This window comes from Panthera tigris, chromosome A2 (genome assembly GCF_018350195.1).
Source record: "Panthera tigris isolate Pti1 chromosome A2, P.tigris_Pti1_mat1.1, whole genome shotgun sequence".
Taxonomy (NCBI): Eukaryota; Metazoa; Chordata; class Mammalia; order Carnivora; family Felidae; genus Panthera; species Panthera tigris.
Window position 1 is genome coordinate 455,621 of NC_056661.1, and position 18,992 is coordinate 474,612.

At 65.4% G+C, this 18,992-nt stretch overlaps 1 protein-coding gene across 6 annotated transcripts in view; it reads left to right on the forward strand.

The window, feature by feature from the left end:
- ARID3A (AT-rich interaction domain 3A) overlaps positions 1–18,992 on the forward strand; it is a 32,389-nt gene that overhangs the window by 2,906 nt on the left and 10,491 nt on the right. For 4 of the 6 annotated variants that reach the window (XM_042977500.1, XM_042977502.1, XM_042977503.1 and 1 more), the window contains exons 2-3: positions 879–1,519; positions 2,360–2,711. In XM_042977500.1, coding sequence (XP_042833434.1) covers positions 1,122–1,519; positions 2,360–2,711 — 750 coding nt within the window. In that variant the 5' untranslated portion in view covers positions 879–1,121. The other 2 variants (XM_042977499.1, XM_042977498.1) reach the window with 2 other exon arrangements.

Sequence of the window (18,992 nt, forward strand, 5' to 3'; positions counted from 1 at the left end):
ATCACGTGGGGTGGTGAGGGAGGCTCTGATGTCTCTCAGACCCTGGTTCAAATCCCAGCCTTGCCCGGAACGTGCTGTGTGTCCTCCAACAGGGCATCTCCTGGCCTCAGTTTTTCTCATCCGTAACATGGGGACCATCCAGCGCCTCCTTCCCTAACACGACATGGTGCCTGCCGTGTGCCTGCCTTTACCGTCACAAACTTGCTTCGTCCCTGCTTGAGCACAGAGGTGGGCGCTGTCAGGACACCATCTTGCAGATGGGGAAACTGAGGCCTAGAGAGGTCAAGGCTGAGGAATGGGATGGGAGCGTGAGTGAGGAGGGTGATCGCAGGACCTGTACACAGGAAGCCCTCGGTCTGGGCTAGCCACGGTCTTGGTTAGCCTGAGTGGAGGGGGGGTGGCGCCTGGAACCATCTGGACGGGGCTGCACCAGCAGGGGTCCAGGCAGCACCTGGAGCTCGGAACCAGAACCCGGAACCCATCTGGACTCTGGTGCCTGGTAGCTGGCTGTGGCCAATCGGAGGCCGGGAATGCCCAGTCCCCCTGCTGTGTTTATGAAGCAATAATCCAAGGTCTTCCCCAGGAGGTGGGGTCAGGAACCGCACGTTTCTTTGTGGCCCAGACTGGTGGGGGCCACCTTCAGACCCTCAGGAGTTCAGTGCAGGGTGACCCCGCTTCCCAGCCTCCCGGAGGGCAGACAGAGGGGGGCGGATGGGGAGAGCACCATCTACCACCTCCAGGGAGGCCTCCAGGTCTGCACCCTGATGGGAATGGTGGGGAGAGATTTTCCCAGAGGCCTTTGCGGTCTGACCTCAATCGGGAGGATGGGGCCGAGGAGCCCTGGAGTGTGGTCTGACGGTCTCTCCTGCTGCCCCCAGGTCTCTGCAAACCCGTGAATGAGCCAGACACCAGCCGCCGTTGCCCGGTGCCTGGCGTGAGAAGGAGGCACCGCTGGCATGCCCTCAGCCTGAGCCCGGCGGCCCCCGCCCCCGCCCCCCGCCACCCTGCACTGTCCCGGCTCCCCTGAGGCCCCCACACTGCAGTGCGGCCAGGCCCCCTCCCCGCAGGGGCCGCCCCTGCCGCCCACGTCTGGTGCCCGGGGCGGCCCGGCCCGCAGGGCCATGAAGCTGCAGGCGGTGATGGAGACACTCCTGCAGCGGCAGCAGCGGGCACGCCAGGAGCTGGAGGCCCGGCAGCCCCCACCGCCCCTGCCGCCCGAGCTGCCCGCCGGCCCCCCGGCCCGGGCCAGGGCTGCCCCGGACGAGGACAGAGAGCCAGAGAAGGCCCGGATGCAGCGGGCCCAGATGGCCGCGCTGGCCGCCATGCGGGCCGCCGCTGCGGGCCTCGGACACCCGCCCAGCCCCGGCGGCTCTGAGGACGGGCCCCCCGGCCTGGAGGACGAGGACACGGCCCGGGAAGGGGCGCCAGGCTCACCTGCACCCCCGGGCCGAGGCCGGGAGGCACCAGGACGTGCCGAAGGTGATGAGCACTTGGAGGACGTGGGCTCCGACGGTGACCTGTGAGTCGGGGGTCTGCGGGCTAGCCGCGAGCCAGCGGTGGGTGAGGGTTCGATGCGTACCAGGCAGCTCTGGGCCCTGGGGACACAGCTGTGCAGGCAGGACCAGACGCTGTCCTGCCGACTGCTGAGATCCGTGCTGTCCCTTAGAACCTTCTGGAGGACGGTGGACACGTACCAACCAGGATAGGAGCCACCGTTCAAATGGGGGGGGGGGGTGCCTGAGTTTGTAGCTTTATGCCGTCTTGATCTGAGGGCACCGACCACGTGTGGCCAGGAGCCCCGTGCCCGGCGAGGCTACAGCAGGTTCAGTGGCCCCGGGGGGGGGACCCTGCACAGAACGGGTGCTGGCTGGCCCGCTGGTGCGTTCCGCCTGGGTCGTGCGCAGGCCCCGAGCTGAGTGCTGGCAGGGCCCCGGCGGGACCCTTCTGGGAATACATTTAACGAGCAGAGAAACGGGGTGATTGTGGGTTGTGATAAGGAGTGCCGAGAAGACGAAGGATGGGGGTGGGGAGAGGTGTCTGGGGCTGGGAACAGCATGCCTGGCAGAAGGAACAGCCTGAGCAAAGGCCCTGCGGCAGGAACTGGCTGGGCGATCCTCCAGGCCCGCCAAGGAAGCCTGTGCAGCGAGTGCAGGAGGGGTTAGCAGGTGGGGCTCTGTGCCGACGGGAAACAAGACAGGTAGACTACGGCCCACGCCCCTCCCAGCACCTGCAATGGGGTGGCGGCCGCTCTTCTGTGCAGAGAGAGGGAAATCGAGGCTCAGGCGAGGAGCAGACCCTGCCCTGGGGCTGCAGTGAGCTGGCGCCATCTCCCCTGACCTGTGCCCTCTGCCTGCCCCAGGAAGCCAAAGTGGGAGGAGGAGGAGGAGGAGGAGGAGGAGCTGGAGGAAGAGCTGGACGAGGAGGAGGACGAGGAGGAGGAGGACGAGGAGGAGGACGAGGACGAGGAGGCGGAGTACGAGGACGAGGAGGGGCTGGGGCCCCCGGGCTCTTCCGGCCTGGGTCCCGCGGCTCTCATCCCCCGCAGGGCCCCGCCGTCCCAGGCTTTCCGGGGTGACGGCGGGCCCCGGGTGCTGGGCGGCCAGGAGCGCCCAGGGGCCGGCCTGGCCCACGCTGGAGGGGCCGCCCACGTGGCGCCCCAGCTGCAGCCGCCGGACCACGGGGACTGGACGTACGAGGAGCAGTTCAAGCAGGTGGGCCGCGCGTCGTGACGGGGGCCTCGGGGCGGGCGGCACCCAGCTGCACGCTGGGAGCCCTGCAGAACGCCCGGCCGAGATGGGGGCCCGTGGGTGGGACCGGCCGGCCGTGGAATGCGCGGATGTGGGGGAGGGAGCAAAGCCAGGAGAGAGAAGCGTGGGGGCTGCTCGGGGACGGAGTGTGTACCAGGAGGACCCGCAGAGAGACAGCAAGGAAAGGGGCCCAGGCAGAGGCCACGCGACCCGACCGGGCTCGGCCTGGGCTGTGCGTTCGGGGTGAGGCCCAGCGCGTGGACGTGTGGGCAGAGAGGTGGGGGCTGGGGCATACGGGCCGGAGGCCTTGCCGGTCAGCGTGGAGTCTGGCGTGTCGAGGCCACAGCCGTTGGTTGAGCCGGGGGTGGCCACGTCGGTGTGGACTGCAGAGCGGCTCCCTGGGGCTACAGAGGGGCGGGGAGGAAGCCGGGCCGTCCTGGTGCCTTCCCTGCAGGCGGCCGGGGCAGAGGAAGTGGCCGGGCGGGGGACCCTTTGAAGTTGGGCCGAGCTGGGCTGGGCAGATGGAAACCAGATGGCGTCCGGCCGGGCTCACATTCCAGTCCGTGGCCAGCTGGGCCCTGCCCCGACCTCCAGGAGTGGCCGGCGGGGGACCTGGCGTTCCCCGGCCCAGGGCCTGAGCCTCGAAGGGCTCCACTGGACAGGCCAGCGTGTGAGAGCTGGGAGGTGGCTACGAGTGGCCTCCCAGAATTGGCTGTGGGCCCCTCTTGGCGGAGCTCTGGAGGAATGGACCGGGAACTGGCCTCCGGGGACAAGGGCATGGGCTCCAGCCTCTCTTGGGGAAGAGCGGTGTGCATCCTGCAGTCCTCCGAGACCTGCCTCGGGCAGAGACAGGACCTGTAAAGTAGAGGACCTGAGATCGGACACGTGCTGAGGGGGACAGGCCAGGAGCTATGAGGAGGGGAGGGGTGTAGAGGGGGGACGGTGCCCCCCACACCCCCTTCCTGCTGGAGGCTCCGCCCCTGCGTGTGGACCCGAGCCTGCTCCCTGCCTCAGTGTCTCTCCCCTTCAGAAGGAGACACCAGCGGGCTGGGTTCCTGCCTGTCCCATTTTGCAGATGGGAAAACTGAGCCACAGTGTTGCTCTTAACATCCTCTGGGTCCAAAATAACACAAATGGGCACAGTGTGGGCAAGTTATATTTATTCGTTCACGGAATATTTACAGAGAGCTCCAGGCTCGGGGGCCGGAGAGCTGGATAGATGCACCCAGCATTACAGGGTCATGGCCAGGCCCAAAGGGAGACTCAAGGCCACACAGTCCTTGTGAGGTCAGAGTTTGACAGGACCCCTAACCTCCCGCCCCTGCTCAGTGGCCTCAGCCCCTGGGGCTCAACACTGACTAGAGGCAGGTCACAGGCTCAGACCCCAAAGCCCCCGGGCATGTCGGGAACAAAGGGCCACGGTAGCCACCGCACTTGTCTGGAACACGATGGTGATATTTCAGGGATGCCCAGGGGTGGGGAAACTGAAGCCAGAGGGGGTCAGGGAACCCCAAGCCACGTGCATGCGGTCAGTGTCAGGGTCATACTGAGCCCCTACAGATGTAGAGCCCCCGTGCTGTGGTGTGGAGGTCCATATACCAGGAAACACTGGCACTGCTGAGGCGGTCGGGGGGGGACGCGCGGGGGGCCGGGTGGGAGAAGCCTCTCGGGCTGTGCTGTGAGGGTCAGGTGCACCTGGCAGAGAAGACGGCTCGGGCAGAGGCTCTGAGGCGGGACCCAGACTGGCTCGTGTGTGGAGGCCAGAGGCTGCCAGGCCGGCCCCCGCAGGAGACGGAATCAGGTCCCCAGGCAATGGGGCTGTGGGAGGTGCGGGCCGGGGGGAGGGGAGGGCCTCTCTGCGGCACGGGGACTCGTTCCCGCCCAGCCGCGGCAGGTCCAGCTGACCGAGCACCTGTGTCGCCAGTGTCGGCACCGTCCTGGGCCGTGTTGACTCTGGCGCCTGCCCCACAGCCTTCCTGGCACGTGGCAGCCGGGCCGGCCGGCCGCCCACTTGGCACTGTCTCTGCCTCTTCCTCCCCAGTCTTGGCAGGGCCTGGGCCGACTTCCCCTACGAGCCCTCGATAGCCGTGAAGTTCCGGGTGGCTGCAGGTCCCGGGGCGGCCAGGGCAGGGAGGGACCCGGAGCGGCAGGCTCGTGGCCACGGAACCTTCCCTTGAATCACTGGGGCCTCCCCGCTGTAGGGCCCTGGGAACACGCGGGGACGGGGCCCACACGCCTGGAGTCCATGGCCAGGATCGGGCAGCTGCAGCAGCCATTAGGATCTTAGGCTCCTGGCATCACACGTGGCATCCCGGTGGCTTCCTGTCCCCGACACAGTGTGCCTGGGCTCTAGAAAGTGGCATTGCAGGATTTTAAACCAGACTTTTTTTTTTTTTTTTTAACCCTGCCCCCCCCCAGCAGACTTTTAACCTCAGATCTTTGGCTGCTTAAGGATCGGGATCCCTGGTCTCAGCTCCTCAAACGTGGGGACTGTTTTCAACAGCTTTATTGATATCAAGTCTCATACATAGCACGTGATTCACCCAAAGTGTGCGACTCAGTGGCTCCTAGTGTCTTCACGGAGTTATGCGTCCATCACCCGTCTATTTTAGAACATTTTGGTCACCTCAAAAATGAACTTTTGTAAATGCATCTTTTAGTTCTTATGCCCCCACCCCCTCTCCCAGCCCCTCCCCCACCAGCCCCCTTCCTGTGCCTGGATGAGCCTGTTCTGGACGTTTCACACACGTGGGCCCACACCCCGTGTGGACTGTCGCGTCTGGTTCCCTCTCTGAGCATCGTGTGTTCAGGGTCCGACCGCGGGGGCGGCGGGTGTGTGCGCGCCTCACTTCTGCTGCGGCCGAGGGACGTGCGCGTGCGTGGTGGATGCACCTGAGGGGCGTGCACGCGCACGGTGGACACCGTCAACCGGGGGTGTGCGCGTGCGCGGTAGACACGGTCTCCTGTGGACGTGCGCGTGCGCAGTGCACACACCGGAGTGGCGTGCGCCGTGGATGCGTTCGTCTGCAGATGTGCGCGTGCACGGTGGACGCGGTCGTCTGTGGGTGTGCGCGTGCGCAGTGGGTGCACCGTGTGTCTACCCTCACCTGTGGATGGCGTTGCTCACACCCTGGGCTTTTGTGAGTCGTGCTGCTGTGAGCACGTGTGCGCGTTTTGTGTGGATGTGTGTTTTCAGCCCTCGTGGGCACAACCCCAGGAGTGGGATCGCTGGGTCAGGCGGTAACTCTGACCTTTCGAGGACCCGTTGACCGCTTCCCCACAGCGGCACCACCGTTTTCCTCCCCATGGCCGCACGAGGCTCTGGCCTCCCCACGTCCTCACCAGCACTTGTGATCACCAGCGATTACGACTTTGGCGCCCAAGTCAAGGTGGGGTGAGGTCTCACTGTGGTTTGGGTTGGTGTTAAACGTAGGGGTGTCTTCCCCCCGCTTTTCAAGGTGATGTTCTTTCGCTGCATACCCTGTACACGTAGGGTGACAGCTCCGGCCGGCACGTCACCTAACCGTGCAGGAAGCTGATGGGCCTCTCACCGGGGTCCCCTGCACACACCCCGGATCCTGCCGGGGAGGGCACTTGAGTGCTGGACCGGTTGTTCTGACGGAGATTGGCGTGGGGTGGCTGGGTCGACCGCCCAGTGACACGGATGAGGTGTCTGCGCTGGGACCGGACTCCAGGGTGCGCTGGAGAAGTGGACAGACGGGCCGGGAGCGAGCCCTACCTCGGCTTTGGGGCTCTGGGGACCCCTGGGCCTCTGTCCCCTTTGTGTGCAGTGGAGGCGATGGGTCCAGGGCCTCACATCAGGTGTCAGGACCTGGGGCCTGGACACACACGGGCACTTAGGTGGGAAGGGCCACCTGCTGCCTCAGGCTCCAGGCCCCAGGGGCTTCTGTGTCCTCGCTGGGGACCCTGCCCAGGCCTCCTGGGATCCATTTTATGCCTGTGGGTGTCCTGCTTCCCTACCGCAGGCCCGGCCCAACGCAGAGTGAGGCTGGGGTCACATTTCATTTTTTTTCTGGCCCTTTCATCAATCTTAGGTTGTTTTTTTTTTTTTTTTTTTTTAATTAAAAAAAAAATTTTTTTTTAACGTTTCATTTATTCTTGAGACAGGGAGAGACAGAGCATGAACGGGGGAGGGTCAGAGGGAGAGGGAGACACAGAATCTGAAACAGGCTCCAGGCTCTGAGCAGTCAGCACAGAGCCCGACGCGGGGCTCGAACTCACGGACAGTGAGATCGTGACCTGAGCCGAAGTCGGATGCTTAACCGACTGAGCCACCCAGGCGCCCCTCTTAGAGTTTTTTTTGGTTTTTGTTTTTTCCTAGTTACAGAAGATACACGGCTGCTTTTTTAACTCCATTTTTGATTCCAGAAGTAGCACTGGATGCCATTCTCGTGGAAGGAGAAAGGGAATTTGCTGGCCTTGCTTTGGCCATTCTTGTCCAGAAATGTGTCCTGTAAGGTGTCAAAGTGCCATGTCTCGGGCTGCCAGGCTGGCCACTGCTCCTGTCCTCACTCAGTGTCTCTGTGGATCTGAGCGCTCCCCGTCACTGGCTTCTTCTTAGCTACTGTGGTTTCCTCGTGGGGCTGACAACAACGGTGTCTGTTTCCCTGTTTGCGTGTTGTAAATGATGCTGCCATGAACATCTTTGGCCCTGGGCAACATAGGGTGGGGGTGGGGATTTGGGGAGGAGCTGTCAGATTTTCTTTGTCTTGCCTGGGAGCCCCCAAGGCTGCAGGGAGCCCTTAGGGATTGGGGCTGGGCCAGGGGAAGGTTGAGGAGAAGGTTGCCCAGACGCTCTGGGGCTGGGGCTTTGCGGGATACGTAAGAGTTTGCTAGATGGAGAGAGAAGGGTAGAGTGTGCGTCTGGGAACAGTGTGGCTGGAACATCCAGTAGGAGGGGTGGGGGTGAGCAGACATTAGGGCAGACGAAAGGTGGGCTCTAGGGGAGCCTTGGCAGGGTCTGGAGTGGGGCAAGTGAGCGATACGGGTGGACCCCTCTGGGCCTGTGGTCCGGACAGGACTGGAAGAGGCTCAGTCTGCTGGGCCAGGGGCGAAGGATGAAAATGTTTCTGGTGGAAGAGGGTGTCCTGAACAGAGGGCACAGCCTGGGCAAAGGTTTAGAGGTCAGACAGTAGGTCCTGAACCTGGCGACATCCGTCTGCCGGGCTTGGAACAGAGTGGGCAGCAGGCCAGGCCCTGTGTGTCCTGGGGCCCGTCTCTGATGCCCAGCCTCTTCCTGTGGCGCCAGGAGCCCGGGGCCGTGTGCTTGGGGGCGGGGAGGGTGTTGAGAAGCCCCTGGGAACTTGGCCCACCCCGCCTGGGGCAGCGCCTGCCTCATCAAAGCCGCTGTGGCTGCTGGCACGGAGCCAGCGGGCCGTGGCGGGCATGGGGAGGGTGCCCGCCCGCCAGCCCCTGGCACTGTGCCCCTGCCCGTGCCAGCCCTGGGAACCGCACTGACTCAGCGGAAGAACCTTATCTGGCCCCTGCGCCGCCACCAGCCACCCAGTCACCGCCGTGGGGTCACGGCCGCCGGGGCCTGGCCCCACGCCCACCACCCGTTCCCCACCCTAGTGGCCGCTGCCAAGCTCCCGGCCCGCCCCACGCTTTCTAATAACACACGCAGCCACTGCAGGGAGTGGTGCCCAGCGGGCAGTGTCCACGTTCTGTGTCCGGTTAGGGGATGGGCACGGGTGAGCCACACAGGGTGCAGCCCTCAGACGTGGGGGTGTGGGGGGGCGGGGGCGGGGTCCCCGGGACCTGGGGGGCGGGGGGGGGCAGTCTCCAAGGGCCCCGTGTTTGCTGGCATCTGTGTTCACCGGAGCGGGGGGTCCGGGGGCATCCTGGGACCCTCCGGGTGTTTGTAACCCACGTGTGTGCCGATGCTGAGGGTTTCCTGCGTGTTCATCTGAAAGTCCTGGAGCCATGCGAACTCCCCTGCAGCGTCTTTTATGCGTATCTGTCGCCTCGGAGGTGTGTTTGTGCGTCCCCTCGCCTGCTGTGATTGTGCGCACGGGCACGGGCACCGCGTGACGTGTCCCTCCCCTTCGTGGACGTGTTGGTGTGTGTCCTGGGGTCTGGACGTGCTTGTGGAAGGCCGGGCCCATGTGTTTCAGAGTGTGGGGAGCCCAGTGCATTGCATGTCCCCTGGGTCCCTGTGTGATGGGCTGACCGTCCCCCGTGGCTGTGTGCAAATACAGGGAGCTGGAGGCCCGCGTGCGTGTGAGCCTGGTGTGCCCATGCCCCCCCCCCCCCCCCCCCCCCGCAACGGGCTCACCTTGGCCCTGAAGCGTGAGGTCGAGGTGCGACCCATTAACCATTAGCCAGAAAGTCACATTGTCCAAGTCAGTGATGGCTTCAACTGGCCCTGGGGTCAGCTCAACCTCCGAACCTGCCTGCCCCCTGCTGATGCTCCCCAGGGAGCCCTGAGGTGTGAACAGGGCCTGAGGGCAGGAGGCGGGGGCGAGGGGGGGGCCTGCCAAGTTCAATTCCTTCTTCAGCTCTGTGGGATCTTGGGCAGGGACAAGCTCTCCCTGACCCAGAGGTGTCGTCGGGGGGGCTGCTGGGTGGGGCTCTGTCCTCTCTGTGCCTTAGTTTCCCTGTCTGCGTCGTAAACCCCCTGTCCCTAAGTTTCCAGATCCCGGGGCCGGCATCGCCCCTGGGGACGTGGAGGGGCGTCTCCCTGGCTGTTTGCAGCCGCCCTGTGACCCCATTTACAGACGCTGTCGCCCTGCTGGGTCAGGGGAGCGGCTGGGGGTGCAGGCTGGTGGGTGGGCACGCGCAGAGGGCGGGGCACGGACCGCCCCTTCTCCGCTGGCCAGGCTGCACGCGGCTGAGGACAATTGGGGGGGTCACGGGGTTAAACGGTTACCAGTCTGCCTATTGAAGGCCCCAGCACGGGACGCGGCCTTGCCCCGCTGGCAGGGGTCTTGTGGGGGGGTGGGGGGGGGCACAGAGCCAGACCAGGCCCGGCACCTCAGGGCCACACTCTGGTCCTCCCTGACAAGGAAAGCGGACAAACAAAAACATTCCAGGAAGAAACGCGCTGTGAGCTGATGGTAGTCAGTGCCCCGGACTCCACGTCTGCCGAGACGCCAGGACGTGGGTTTGGGAACGGTCTCCTCGGGTGTCGTTAGTTGAGATGAGCCTGTGCTGGAGTGGGGTGGGCCCTGAGTCCGATGACCCGTGTCCCTGTAAGAAGAGAGCCTTGCAGGCGGACCTCAGGCAGCCGCGGGAGGCCTGGCCTTCTGTGGACCCTCCGTGGGGATTGGTTGGGGGCGGGGTCGCGGCCGGGATCCGGGCAGGAAGTGCCAGGCTGTGCCCCCACGGGTGTGCCTGCCTGAGCCTGGTCCTTCCACGAGAGCGCGGGGTGTCTGCCGCGAACCAGCCTGCGTCCTGGGCCCTGGGGACGCATCCGTGGACAAAGCAGGCAGAGGAGGCCGTCCCGCGGCGTGGGGGTGTGGGGCCCAGCGGGCTGGGCTGGCACCGTGGCAAGGGCGGGCTGTCTGGGGCCATTATCTTCGAGAGGGTGAGGGCGTGTCTTGTTTGTGTGTCTGGCTGGAAGGGAGTGTCTGTGCCTGTGCCAGGGACCACGTTGGGGTGGCGTGGCCTGCCGATCCGTGGGGAGGGCCGTGGGTCTGTGTGCGCCCTGGGCCGTGTACGGGGGCTGTGGGTGTGTCTGGGCAGGGTGGTGGGTCTCGGGGTTCCTGTCCAGGTGCGGTGGCCCCTGGGGGTGGGTCTCACATCTGCCCAGGCTGGCGTGGTGGGGGGTGGCCTTGGGCCCTAGTTCCTGGTCCAGCTGTGTCCCTGTCTGCTTCGTGAGGGGTCTCTGAGGGTCCCCCCCCCCCCACCGGTGGCACCTGCCCAGCCCTCCGGCCCCAGGGGCTCCCCGTGGCAGGCCAGGTGGGGGCTGCTAACTTTCCTAGTGTTTTTCATTGCCCCCACTTTGTGACCAGATGCACAGATGTTTCCCCAGGATTCGGGCTGGCTGGAACCAGTGTGGCCTGCCAGGGTCACCTGGCTTCTTGCTGGGGGAGCTGGGCCTGGAGCCGGGTCCCTGGTTGCTCTGCCTCCCCCGGCCCAGACTCCCCTCCCCCCCCCCCATGCTTTCTCCTCAGCTGCCACTTTCCCAGGTGGCCCCTGCCCATGGTGGCCTGGGGACAGTCCACGCACTCGCTGACTGGGTGCTGGATTCTGGGAAGGACAGTGGGACTTGAGGCCTCTCATCTCTCTCTGGCCCCCGCAAGGGGCCAGAGGGTCCAGCCACCGGCCCATTGCTGTCTGTGCCCTCCCTGTGAGCCTCAGTTTCCCTGTCTGTGAACCGGGCAGCGTTAGAGTGAGTGCTGGCTGTTGCTGTAGTTAATTAGCACTCGGGTGTCCTGGCAGAGGAGGGGTGGGGCGGGGTGGGCGCCAGCCTCGTGCTGCCTGGGGCTGCCCCTCCGTGTCCGGCTCCTCTTGTCCCTAGGACGGTGGCCCACGCGGAGGTGGCATGCCCAGGAGGTAAGCTCTGGTGGTCCCGCTCAGCCGCTGGCCTCCCCGGGGCAGACCCAATCCTTCCTTGTGTCCTCCATTCGGGTTCTGGCAGAGGCTCCTGTGGGTGTGCCCAGCGGGGGGGACCCCGGGGCCCCTTCCTCTCGACTCCTGGGCAGAGGGAGGGAGGCGGGGGGGCAGCCCCCTGGCTCTCTGCACTGGGCGCAGGCTGGCCGGCGATGGCAGGACGGGGACAGCACAGCCAGGGCAGGGACATCTTTCTGAGCCTTCCCAGCCACCAGGAAATTCCCTTTCAGAGAAAACCCCACGATGGGACTTTTAGTTCCTGGGTGCCGGGCCCTGGCCACAGCACTGGACCCCTGGCCGTTCGGAGCCGGGAGCCAGGCGGGAGCAGCGAGGCTGTTTGGTGACCCTTGTACGAAATGCCCCAAGGCCGAGTGCGACATTGGATATCTAACTGCTTGGGGTTGAGGGGAGAAGATTCAGGATTCTTGGCTTTCTGACCTGAAGCGTTTGCCCAGAGTGCCAGGTGCTTTAGGGCAGGGTCTCTCCCCAGCCCTGCGAGGCTCCACACGGCCCGGGGCACCCGAGGGCCAGGCCCTGGGTTCCGTGCTGCCCTGCAGGTTTCTCTCAGCCCCCCTGCTTCCTGGTCCCAGGTGGGCTCCCCTCGGCCAGTGGGTGAGGGGCCCCCACAGGGACTGGAGGCCGGCGGGATTTGCCTGTCATTTGCATGCTGCGTGGGGCAAGGAATTGCCGCTTCCCCACCTCTTCCTAGAATCGTTCCTCAGCCGCCCTCCATCGAGGGTGCGTTCTCAGGGCTGGACCTGTGGGTGTGCCCCCGTGGGCCTCAGTTTCCCCAGCTTTGGCATGGTGCTGGCGGGCGATCAGCTTGTCTGGCCGTCAAGGTGGTTCCTCCCCCATCCCCCACCCCCAGCTACGTCCTGGTCCCCCTGGTCCCCACCTCGATGCCGCAGGTGCCTCTGCCCACTTCACTGAGGCCCCGGGGTGGGCCCGGCCGTGCACAAGGCCGACCGGGAGAGGACGGCAGTTTGGCGTCGGGGCGCATGCCCGGCCCGCACAATCTGGAAATCCAGAAAGAAGTGCCCCTAAGCTTCAGCTCCACGTTAAGCCTTATGACTCGTTTCTGGAGCTTTTTATTAATATCTGTCATGGGTGGGGTGCCGTCTTTTCAGAGAGGGGCACATGGCCGGCTGGGGGTGCGAGGCCGAGCGGACAGATGTTTGTGCCCTGCCCAGAATCACTTCCTCAATCTCCTGCGAGCCCCGTGGGCTCACCACATCTGTGTGGAGGAGGCTGAGCCGGCGCTGACGGGAAACGAAAGGCGGCCTGGTCGCCCAGGCGGGTGCCCCAGGGGTCAGGTGCACCAGGAGGGCGGCTCACGGGAAGGGCGCGAGGTCGCCCAGACGTCGCCTAAGGCCCTGCTGCGTGCGGCAGCCAGTGACCCCCGTCCCCGGGGCCACTGCGCCTCCCTCGGATCCTGCCGTGTCCCCCACTGGCCTGCGGTTCTCTTGGGCAGCGTCCAGCAGCAGCCTTGACGTACAGAAGGTGCTCAGCGTGGCTGCAAAACGGTCGTCTCGGCCGACGCCTGTGGGCTGACACAGCTCCCGCTCGGCGTCCACCTCTTCTGAGAGGTGTCGTGGGAGTTTCCACGGCAGAATTTTCCCTCAGGTGCAAAACTCCCCGGGAGCCCGGCCGGGCCGTCCGCTGGCCTGCGAGCTTGCAGCGCAGGGGACGGGGCACCGGCTTCCTGGTCACGTCATCCCTGCCCCCTGCGATGGGTGGACTGGGGCTCGAAGCACAGACAGGGAGGGTCCCCCACTCTGGGTTCTTGCACCCCGACCCACCTCCCCGCCAGGTGCCCGCTGAGCTCCATCCTGTCTTCGTTCACCACGTTGCTCCGGGGTCCCTGTCGCGAGGGGTGGGGCCCGAGCTTTGCCACGTTGGGGCCGTGCCACCTTGGACGAGGCGAGCTGTTGGCGGTCCACAGGTGCTGCCAGGAGACCTGCCCTCTGCCCACCTCAGTTTCCCCAGGTGCACAGTGGTCCGGGGGAGTGGTGGGGAGGCCCAGTGGTTGCCGCCCTGCCTGCCCGGCCCCAGCACCTGCGGCTCTTTCTGTGAATGGGGGAGGCTGGGGCGGCCCCCAGGGACTCTGTTCCCGGCCCACCTGGGGCCCCGGCAACAAGGCTGGACGTGCTGAGTCATCTCGGTCGGTGGGGAGAGGCTTTGTGCGGGGGATGGGAGGGGGCCCAGGGCCGAGAGCCTCAGTGAGCCTCCTTCCTTCCTTCATTAGCGGGCGCCGAGCCCAGCACCCGCAGCCCCCAGACCTGCCCTTGGGGGCTCTCGTCTGGGTGTGGGGGAGCCCTTCGCCGAACGAGCACAGTCATATGCCTGGTGACAGACGCTGGGGGTGGTGGGGGTGCGGAGCCTCACTGGCTGTGCTGCCCCGGCCTGGGGATCAGACCCGGCCGCGGGAGCAGAGGCTTCGGTGGGAGGAGGGCTCCAGCTGGACCTGGCGTTATACTGCAGAGGGGCCGGTGTGGTGGGGCAGAGGTGCCTCGGGGAGCAGCTGCTGGGCCTGGAAAGCAGGAAGCCTGGGCTTTATCCTGACAGCGATAGGGAGCCATGGTCGGCTTTGGAGCAGAGGAGACCCGATGGCATCTGTCTGTAGAGATGAAAGGTCCCTGGACCCTCTGCCCCTGGGAGCCTGCATCTGGTTTACTGTCCTGGTCAGTCTCCGGGGTGGGGGGGTGCGGGGGATAAAAAACAGTGTTGCCATCTTCTCTGCTGTTTCACTTTGCCTCAGGAGTTACGGTGAATAAATCCTTCTCTCCAACCCTGAGGATGTAAAGACAGGCGAGGGTATACCGATGTGTGTTAGCAGCAGGCCCGTAAGGACAGCCCTGTGCCCACTGGCGGGTAACGGACGATCAGCCCGTCCACCCACATGCGCGGGAATGCCACTCGCCTCCAGCAGGCGCGTCCGCAGGCGGGAAGGGGGCTCGTGGGGGCGGGGCCTGGCTGACCGGGTTGGGTTTGGGAAGATGGAATGTTCTGGAATTACATAGAGATGGTGGTTTCGTAACTCCGTGAACACGCTCGATGCCGCCGAAATACTTTGAGATGGTGAATTCTGTGTGATGTGGATCTCACTCCCGTGGATCCTTTTTTTCCAGGTTTAGAGACAAGTAGGTGAGGTTACACACTTAGCGTCCTGGGCCCCCCCGCCCTGCCTGTGACGCTGCCACCCACCGACCCTGGTTCCGGGCCATGGAGGAGGACACGCTCCTGGTGTCCTGTAAGCCCTGTTGGGCACTGCAACAGCAAGCCTTCCTAACAGGCTTCCTGTCCTTGGCATTGCTCTGCCTTCCCTTCCTTGGCGGCTTGGGGCTCACGGGCCCCGGAACGGCAGGCACTGGGCTTTCTTGATGTTTCCTAATTTTGGTTCCTCTCTCTGCCTTGTAAGGACAGCGGTGGCCTCCACTCCCCCCCCCCCACCCCCCCGCCGGGTCTCCCTGCGGGCCCAGCAGCCTCCTCCTCAGGTGGAGCCCTGCGGACTTTGGAGCCGCCTGGGTGGCAGGAGGGGGCCTGAGCAGACACCGTTAAAGGGGCAAAGGTCCTCCCAGGGGCCCTGCAGGCGGCCGTTGCTTTACAGCCTGGGCCCCTCGGCCTTGGGCTGGACGCCGCCCCCCGGGTCCCCGTGGTGGGCTGGGAACTGGCTCGGGGTTGCCCAGGTGGGGCCTCCTGGGGATGTGATCTTGTCGGAGCGTCATGCCTGGGGAGGGGGCCGCTTGTGTGCTGGGTCCTGGTGGTGCCCTCCCCGCACAAGCACGTCCCCAGGCCAGGCCCCTCGCTTTGCGGGCTTGGTGGCCAAGGGCGGGGGTGGGGGGGGGGGCTCCTCCTCACTCCTTCAATGCTGACAGGCTGGGGAGGGGTCCCCCGCCGAGGGTGAGCTCCCTGGCCTCTGCAGGGCAGCTGAAGGCCCCCCCCCAGCTCCCAGATACACAACTTGACCTGGTCAGCGGTATGACCCGCTGACCAACAAGGAGTCTCCTCGCACAGACAATGCTCCTTAACCACAAACAAGAATTTCCTGTTTGCCCATCCTACGCTTGGGGGTGGGGAGCGCTTACCTTGTTTTTGCCACTACCTGGGCCTCCCACACGGCTGCCCCTCAGTGAGAGCACTCGGGAAGGGGTGAGGGCAGGAGGGGCGGCCAGGGTGCGAAGCCAGGTCTCGGGTGGGGGACACGGGATGGGACGGGAGCTCATGCTCAGACTGCCGGGAGAAAGCCCTCTGGCTGCTGCGTGGGGTGACCAGGGAGGCTTGGCCCTACCCGCTCTGTGCCTCAGTTTCCTTTTCTGTGAAGTGGGTGGGGCTGGGGTGGGGAAGACCACTTGGCAACAAGGGGTCCCCCGGCCTCCATCACCCTCCGCCACAGCCGAGAGACAGGCAGGGGGCCCGTGGGGGGCTGGGTGTACCCCCCTGACGCGGCCGGCTGGGGCCCAGGGAGGGGCATGGCTGCCCCTTTCCCTGGCGGAAAGCTGGGGTCCCCAGCTGCCCGTCTGCCCAGCGTAGGATGTCACTCGCCCACAGCATGAGCCTTGTGGGGCACATAACAGATCTGGAAAAGGGTTAGCGGCCCCATCCCGTGGCACACTGAGAAATCAAGGCCCGTGTGTTAGGCAGCCGCCTGGTACCCGGTTGTAGACATTGGGGACGAAGCAGACAGGGTCTATGTGACCTTCTGCTGGGGCACACGGGCCTGTGGCCAGCCCCGCGTGTAAATCCACGTGGCTCGGGCAGTGGGAGGGCAGGGGAAGAGCGTCAGTAAACGAGAAAGTCGCCCACGGTCAGTAAACATGTTCCAGTGGGAGCAGAGCATGTGCCACGGAGACAGGGCAGCAGCCGTGACCCCGGGGGGCGGGGGCCCCATGGGGGGGGGCGGGTTTGAGGAGAGAGCGGGACTCGAGAAGCCAGCGGGGGCGGTCCAGGCGGGAGGCGCTGCTGGGGCAAAGGCGCAGACGTGGGACTGGTTTGGAAGCTGGAGGAAGTAGGGGGGGTGGGGGGGGGTCCCCGGGGCCCTCGTGGGCTGCAGGGCCGTTGGGGGGTGGCTGGTGCCACTAGGTCAGGCGGGGCCAGGGCGAGAGCCCGAGACCGGCGTGGGTCGTCTGTCTCAGCCCTCGGCCCGAGGGAGGGGCTCCCGCGGCTTCGCGGGTGTCCAGCCTGGGTTTGCGGCCGTGGCAGGCGACTGGTTTCAGTGCCGCCTGGCCCACCTCAAGCGGGGCAGAGGCCTGGGCCGAGCGCGGGATGTGTTGTGTCCCCGCGGTGTGAGTTGGAGCCTCGTGAGGACAGGCGGTGGGCGTGCCGGCCTGCAGTGGGGCCCGGACACCGCCCCCCATGCCCCCGTCCCTCCGGCCCGGCCGGGGCAGCAGGGGAGCGGAACTTGGGGCCTGAGCCCCATAAAGCTGGGGTGGCCTTTACTGCCTGCCTTTGTTGTCGGCTGCCCACAGCACCAGCCGTTAAAGCGGCCTCCCCCCGGCAGCCGGGGGCCCTGCACATCCCCCTTTACGGCCTCGAACAATACCCTGGCCCCACGGGGGTCTGACTGGGCCCTGCCACAGGCCTGTCCACCCACCATTTGGCCTGGGGGCTAACAGCTCCCCCACCTAGCCAGCTGCCAGGTCTCGGGGTAGCTGGTCTCCATCCTGAGCCTCAGTTTCCCCGCCTGGGATACAGGGGTCACGACGGTTCCTGGAGCTCCGGGTGAAGCTGTCGTGTTTACGGTGAGCTGTCCTCGCGAATGGGAGGACTGAGGCAGGAGGGGCACTGAGGTCTCTCGGGACCGGGTCCAGGGAGGTTCAGGCAGGGTGGACGCCCCCCCTCCCCCCGCCCCAGGTCAGGATCTCACAGATGTTGCCGCCTATCAGGAGGGGCCTGTGTGCGCGGCCGTAGCAATGACCACAGACTGCGCGGCTGAAAACAGCAGGAATTTGTTTTCCCGAATTCTGGAGCCAGATGTCCGAGATCCAGGTGGGGCAGGGCCATGCGCCCCCGCGGCTCCAAGGAGGGTCTTTCCTGCCTCTTGCCGCCTCTGGTGTGGCCGGCGGCCCCTGGCGTCCCTCAGTTGTGGCCTCGTCCTCACACGGCCTTGTCTGTGGCTGTGTCTCTTCTCCTAGAAGGACACGTGTTGTGGGATTAGGGCCACCCTATCCCGAGTACGACCTCAGCTTAACTGACCACATCCTCCACGACCCCGTTTCCAGATAAGATCGCACAGATGGGGGTTCGGGTGGAGGTGAACCTGGGGACACCTGCTGTCTCCAGCGAGACTCCAAAACGTGGTGATGCCCCTCTGCCCAGGCTGGCCCACACTGAGGCAAGTCAGGGATCACCGAACGACCATTTATTCACCGACTGCTGTGTGCTTGACCCCACCTAGACACTAGTGACAAACCACACGAAGCCCCCACATCCCACACGAGCGGGCCGACAGGAGACCCGACCAGCGTGTAGTCCCACGGGGCGTGGTGCAGGAAGGGTCAGGGAGGAGAGTGGGTGTGCGTGGCAGGGTGTGTGGGCGGGAGAGGCGGGGACGGGGCAGGGGACGATGGCCGAGGTCCACCTGCAGGCCACACACCCTCAGGCAGGGGGAGGCGTGGGGCCTCCCTGACCACCATAAATCAGCACAGGAATGTAGCTGGCCAGCCTGGCTGGGGCAGGGCAGAGACAAAGACTCAGCCCGGACCACCCCGGCCTGTGCCCGGAGGCCCCGCGTTGTTGTCTCTGTTCCACCGATGGGGGAACCAAACCCCAGAGAGGGGAGGGAGGCTGAGGGGCGGCCAGCCCCAGGGACTCTGCCTCCGAAGCCCCCGGGGACGTGGCAGGCGGCAGGCGCTGGGCGTTGGCGTGTTCTTGGGCCCTAATGATGGACTGTCCCAGCCGGGGCTGATTGGTGGTTTCAAGGCCCCCCACAGGCCTGATCCCTCTGGGTCCATTCCCCAGGGCTTAACGTGAAGGTTGCTCTTTGCCGCCGCCCCCCTCCAACTCCACTCTCCAGTCACCTCTGCTGCCGGCCCCTGGGAGCAGGTGGTCAATGCAGCTGGGGACCCCCGAGCCCCTCACCCAATGACTGGAGAACCCAGGGCAGAGTCTGGGCCGAAGGGCCCTGACGTTCCCGGGCCCTGGGTTCTCGCCTGCCTCAATTTCCTCATCTACAAAACAGAGCCGCCTCTCGGGGGGCAGCACCAGGATGTGGCCTCTGCGTGCTGGCTGTCTGCACCGGCGTTGTCTGTCTGGGACGAATGGTGTCTCCCAAATGACATGTCAAGACCCAGCTCCCGGCCCGAGAACGAGCTCCTGTGGGGAGCAGGGTCTTTGCAGGTGTCGTTAGTTAAGGGGGAGACGAGGGGGCCCAATCCAGTGGGGGGTGTCCTCAAAACAGGGTTCCGACACGTGCACGGAGGAGCCCGTGGAGGTGCTGGAGGGACACCTGGGGCTCCAGGAGCGGGCCAGCAGGAGGGACCCGCCTCAGGAGACCCCTGGGTCTGGGCGCTGCCCTTCAGGGCTGCAGGAGACTCAACCTTTGTTCTAAGGGGCCCAGCATGTGGCTGGCTTGGGCCCAGCATGGGGCTTGGCATGCAGGGCCAACCGCCGTGGGAGACACACGCAGGTTCCTGTGTCTTCATCTGAAACTGGGGCTGGGCTCTTTAAGCTCCA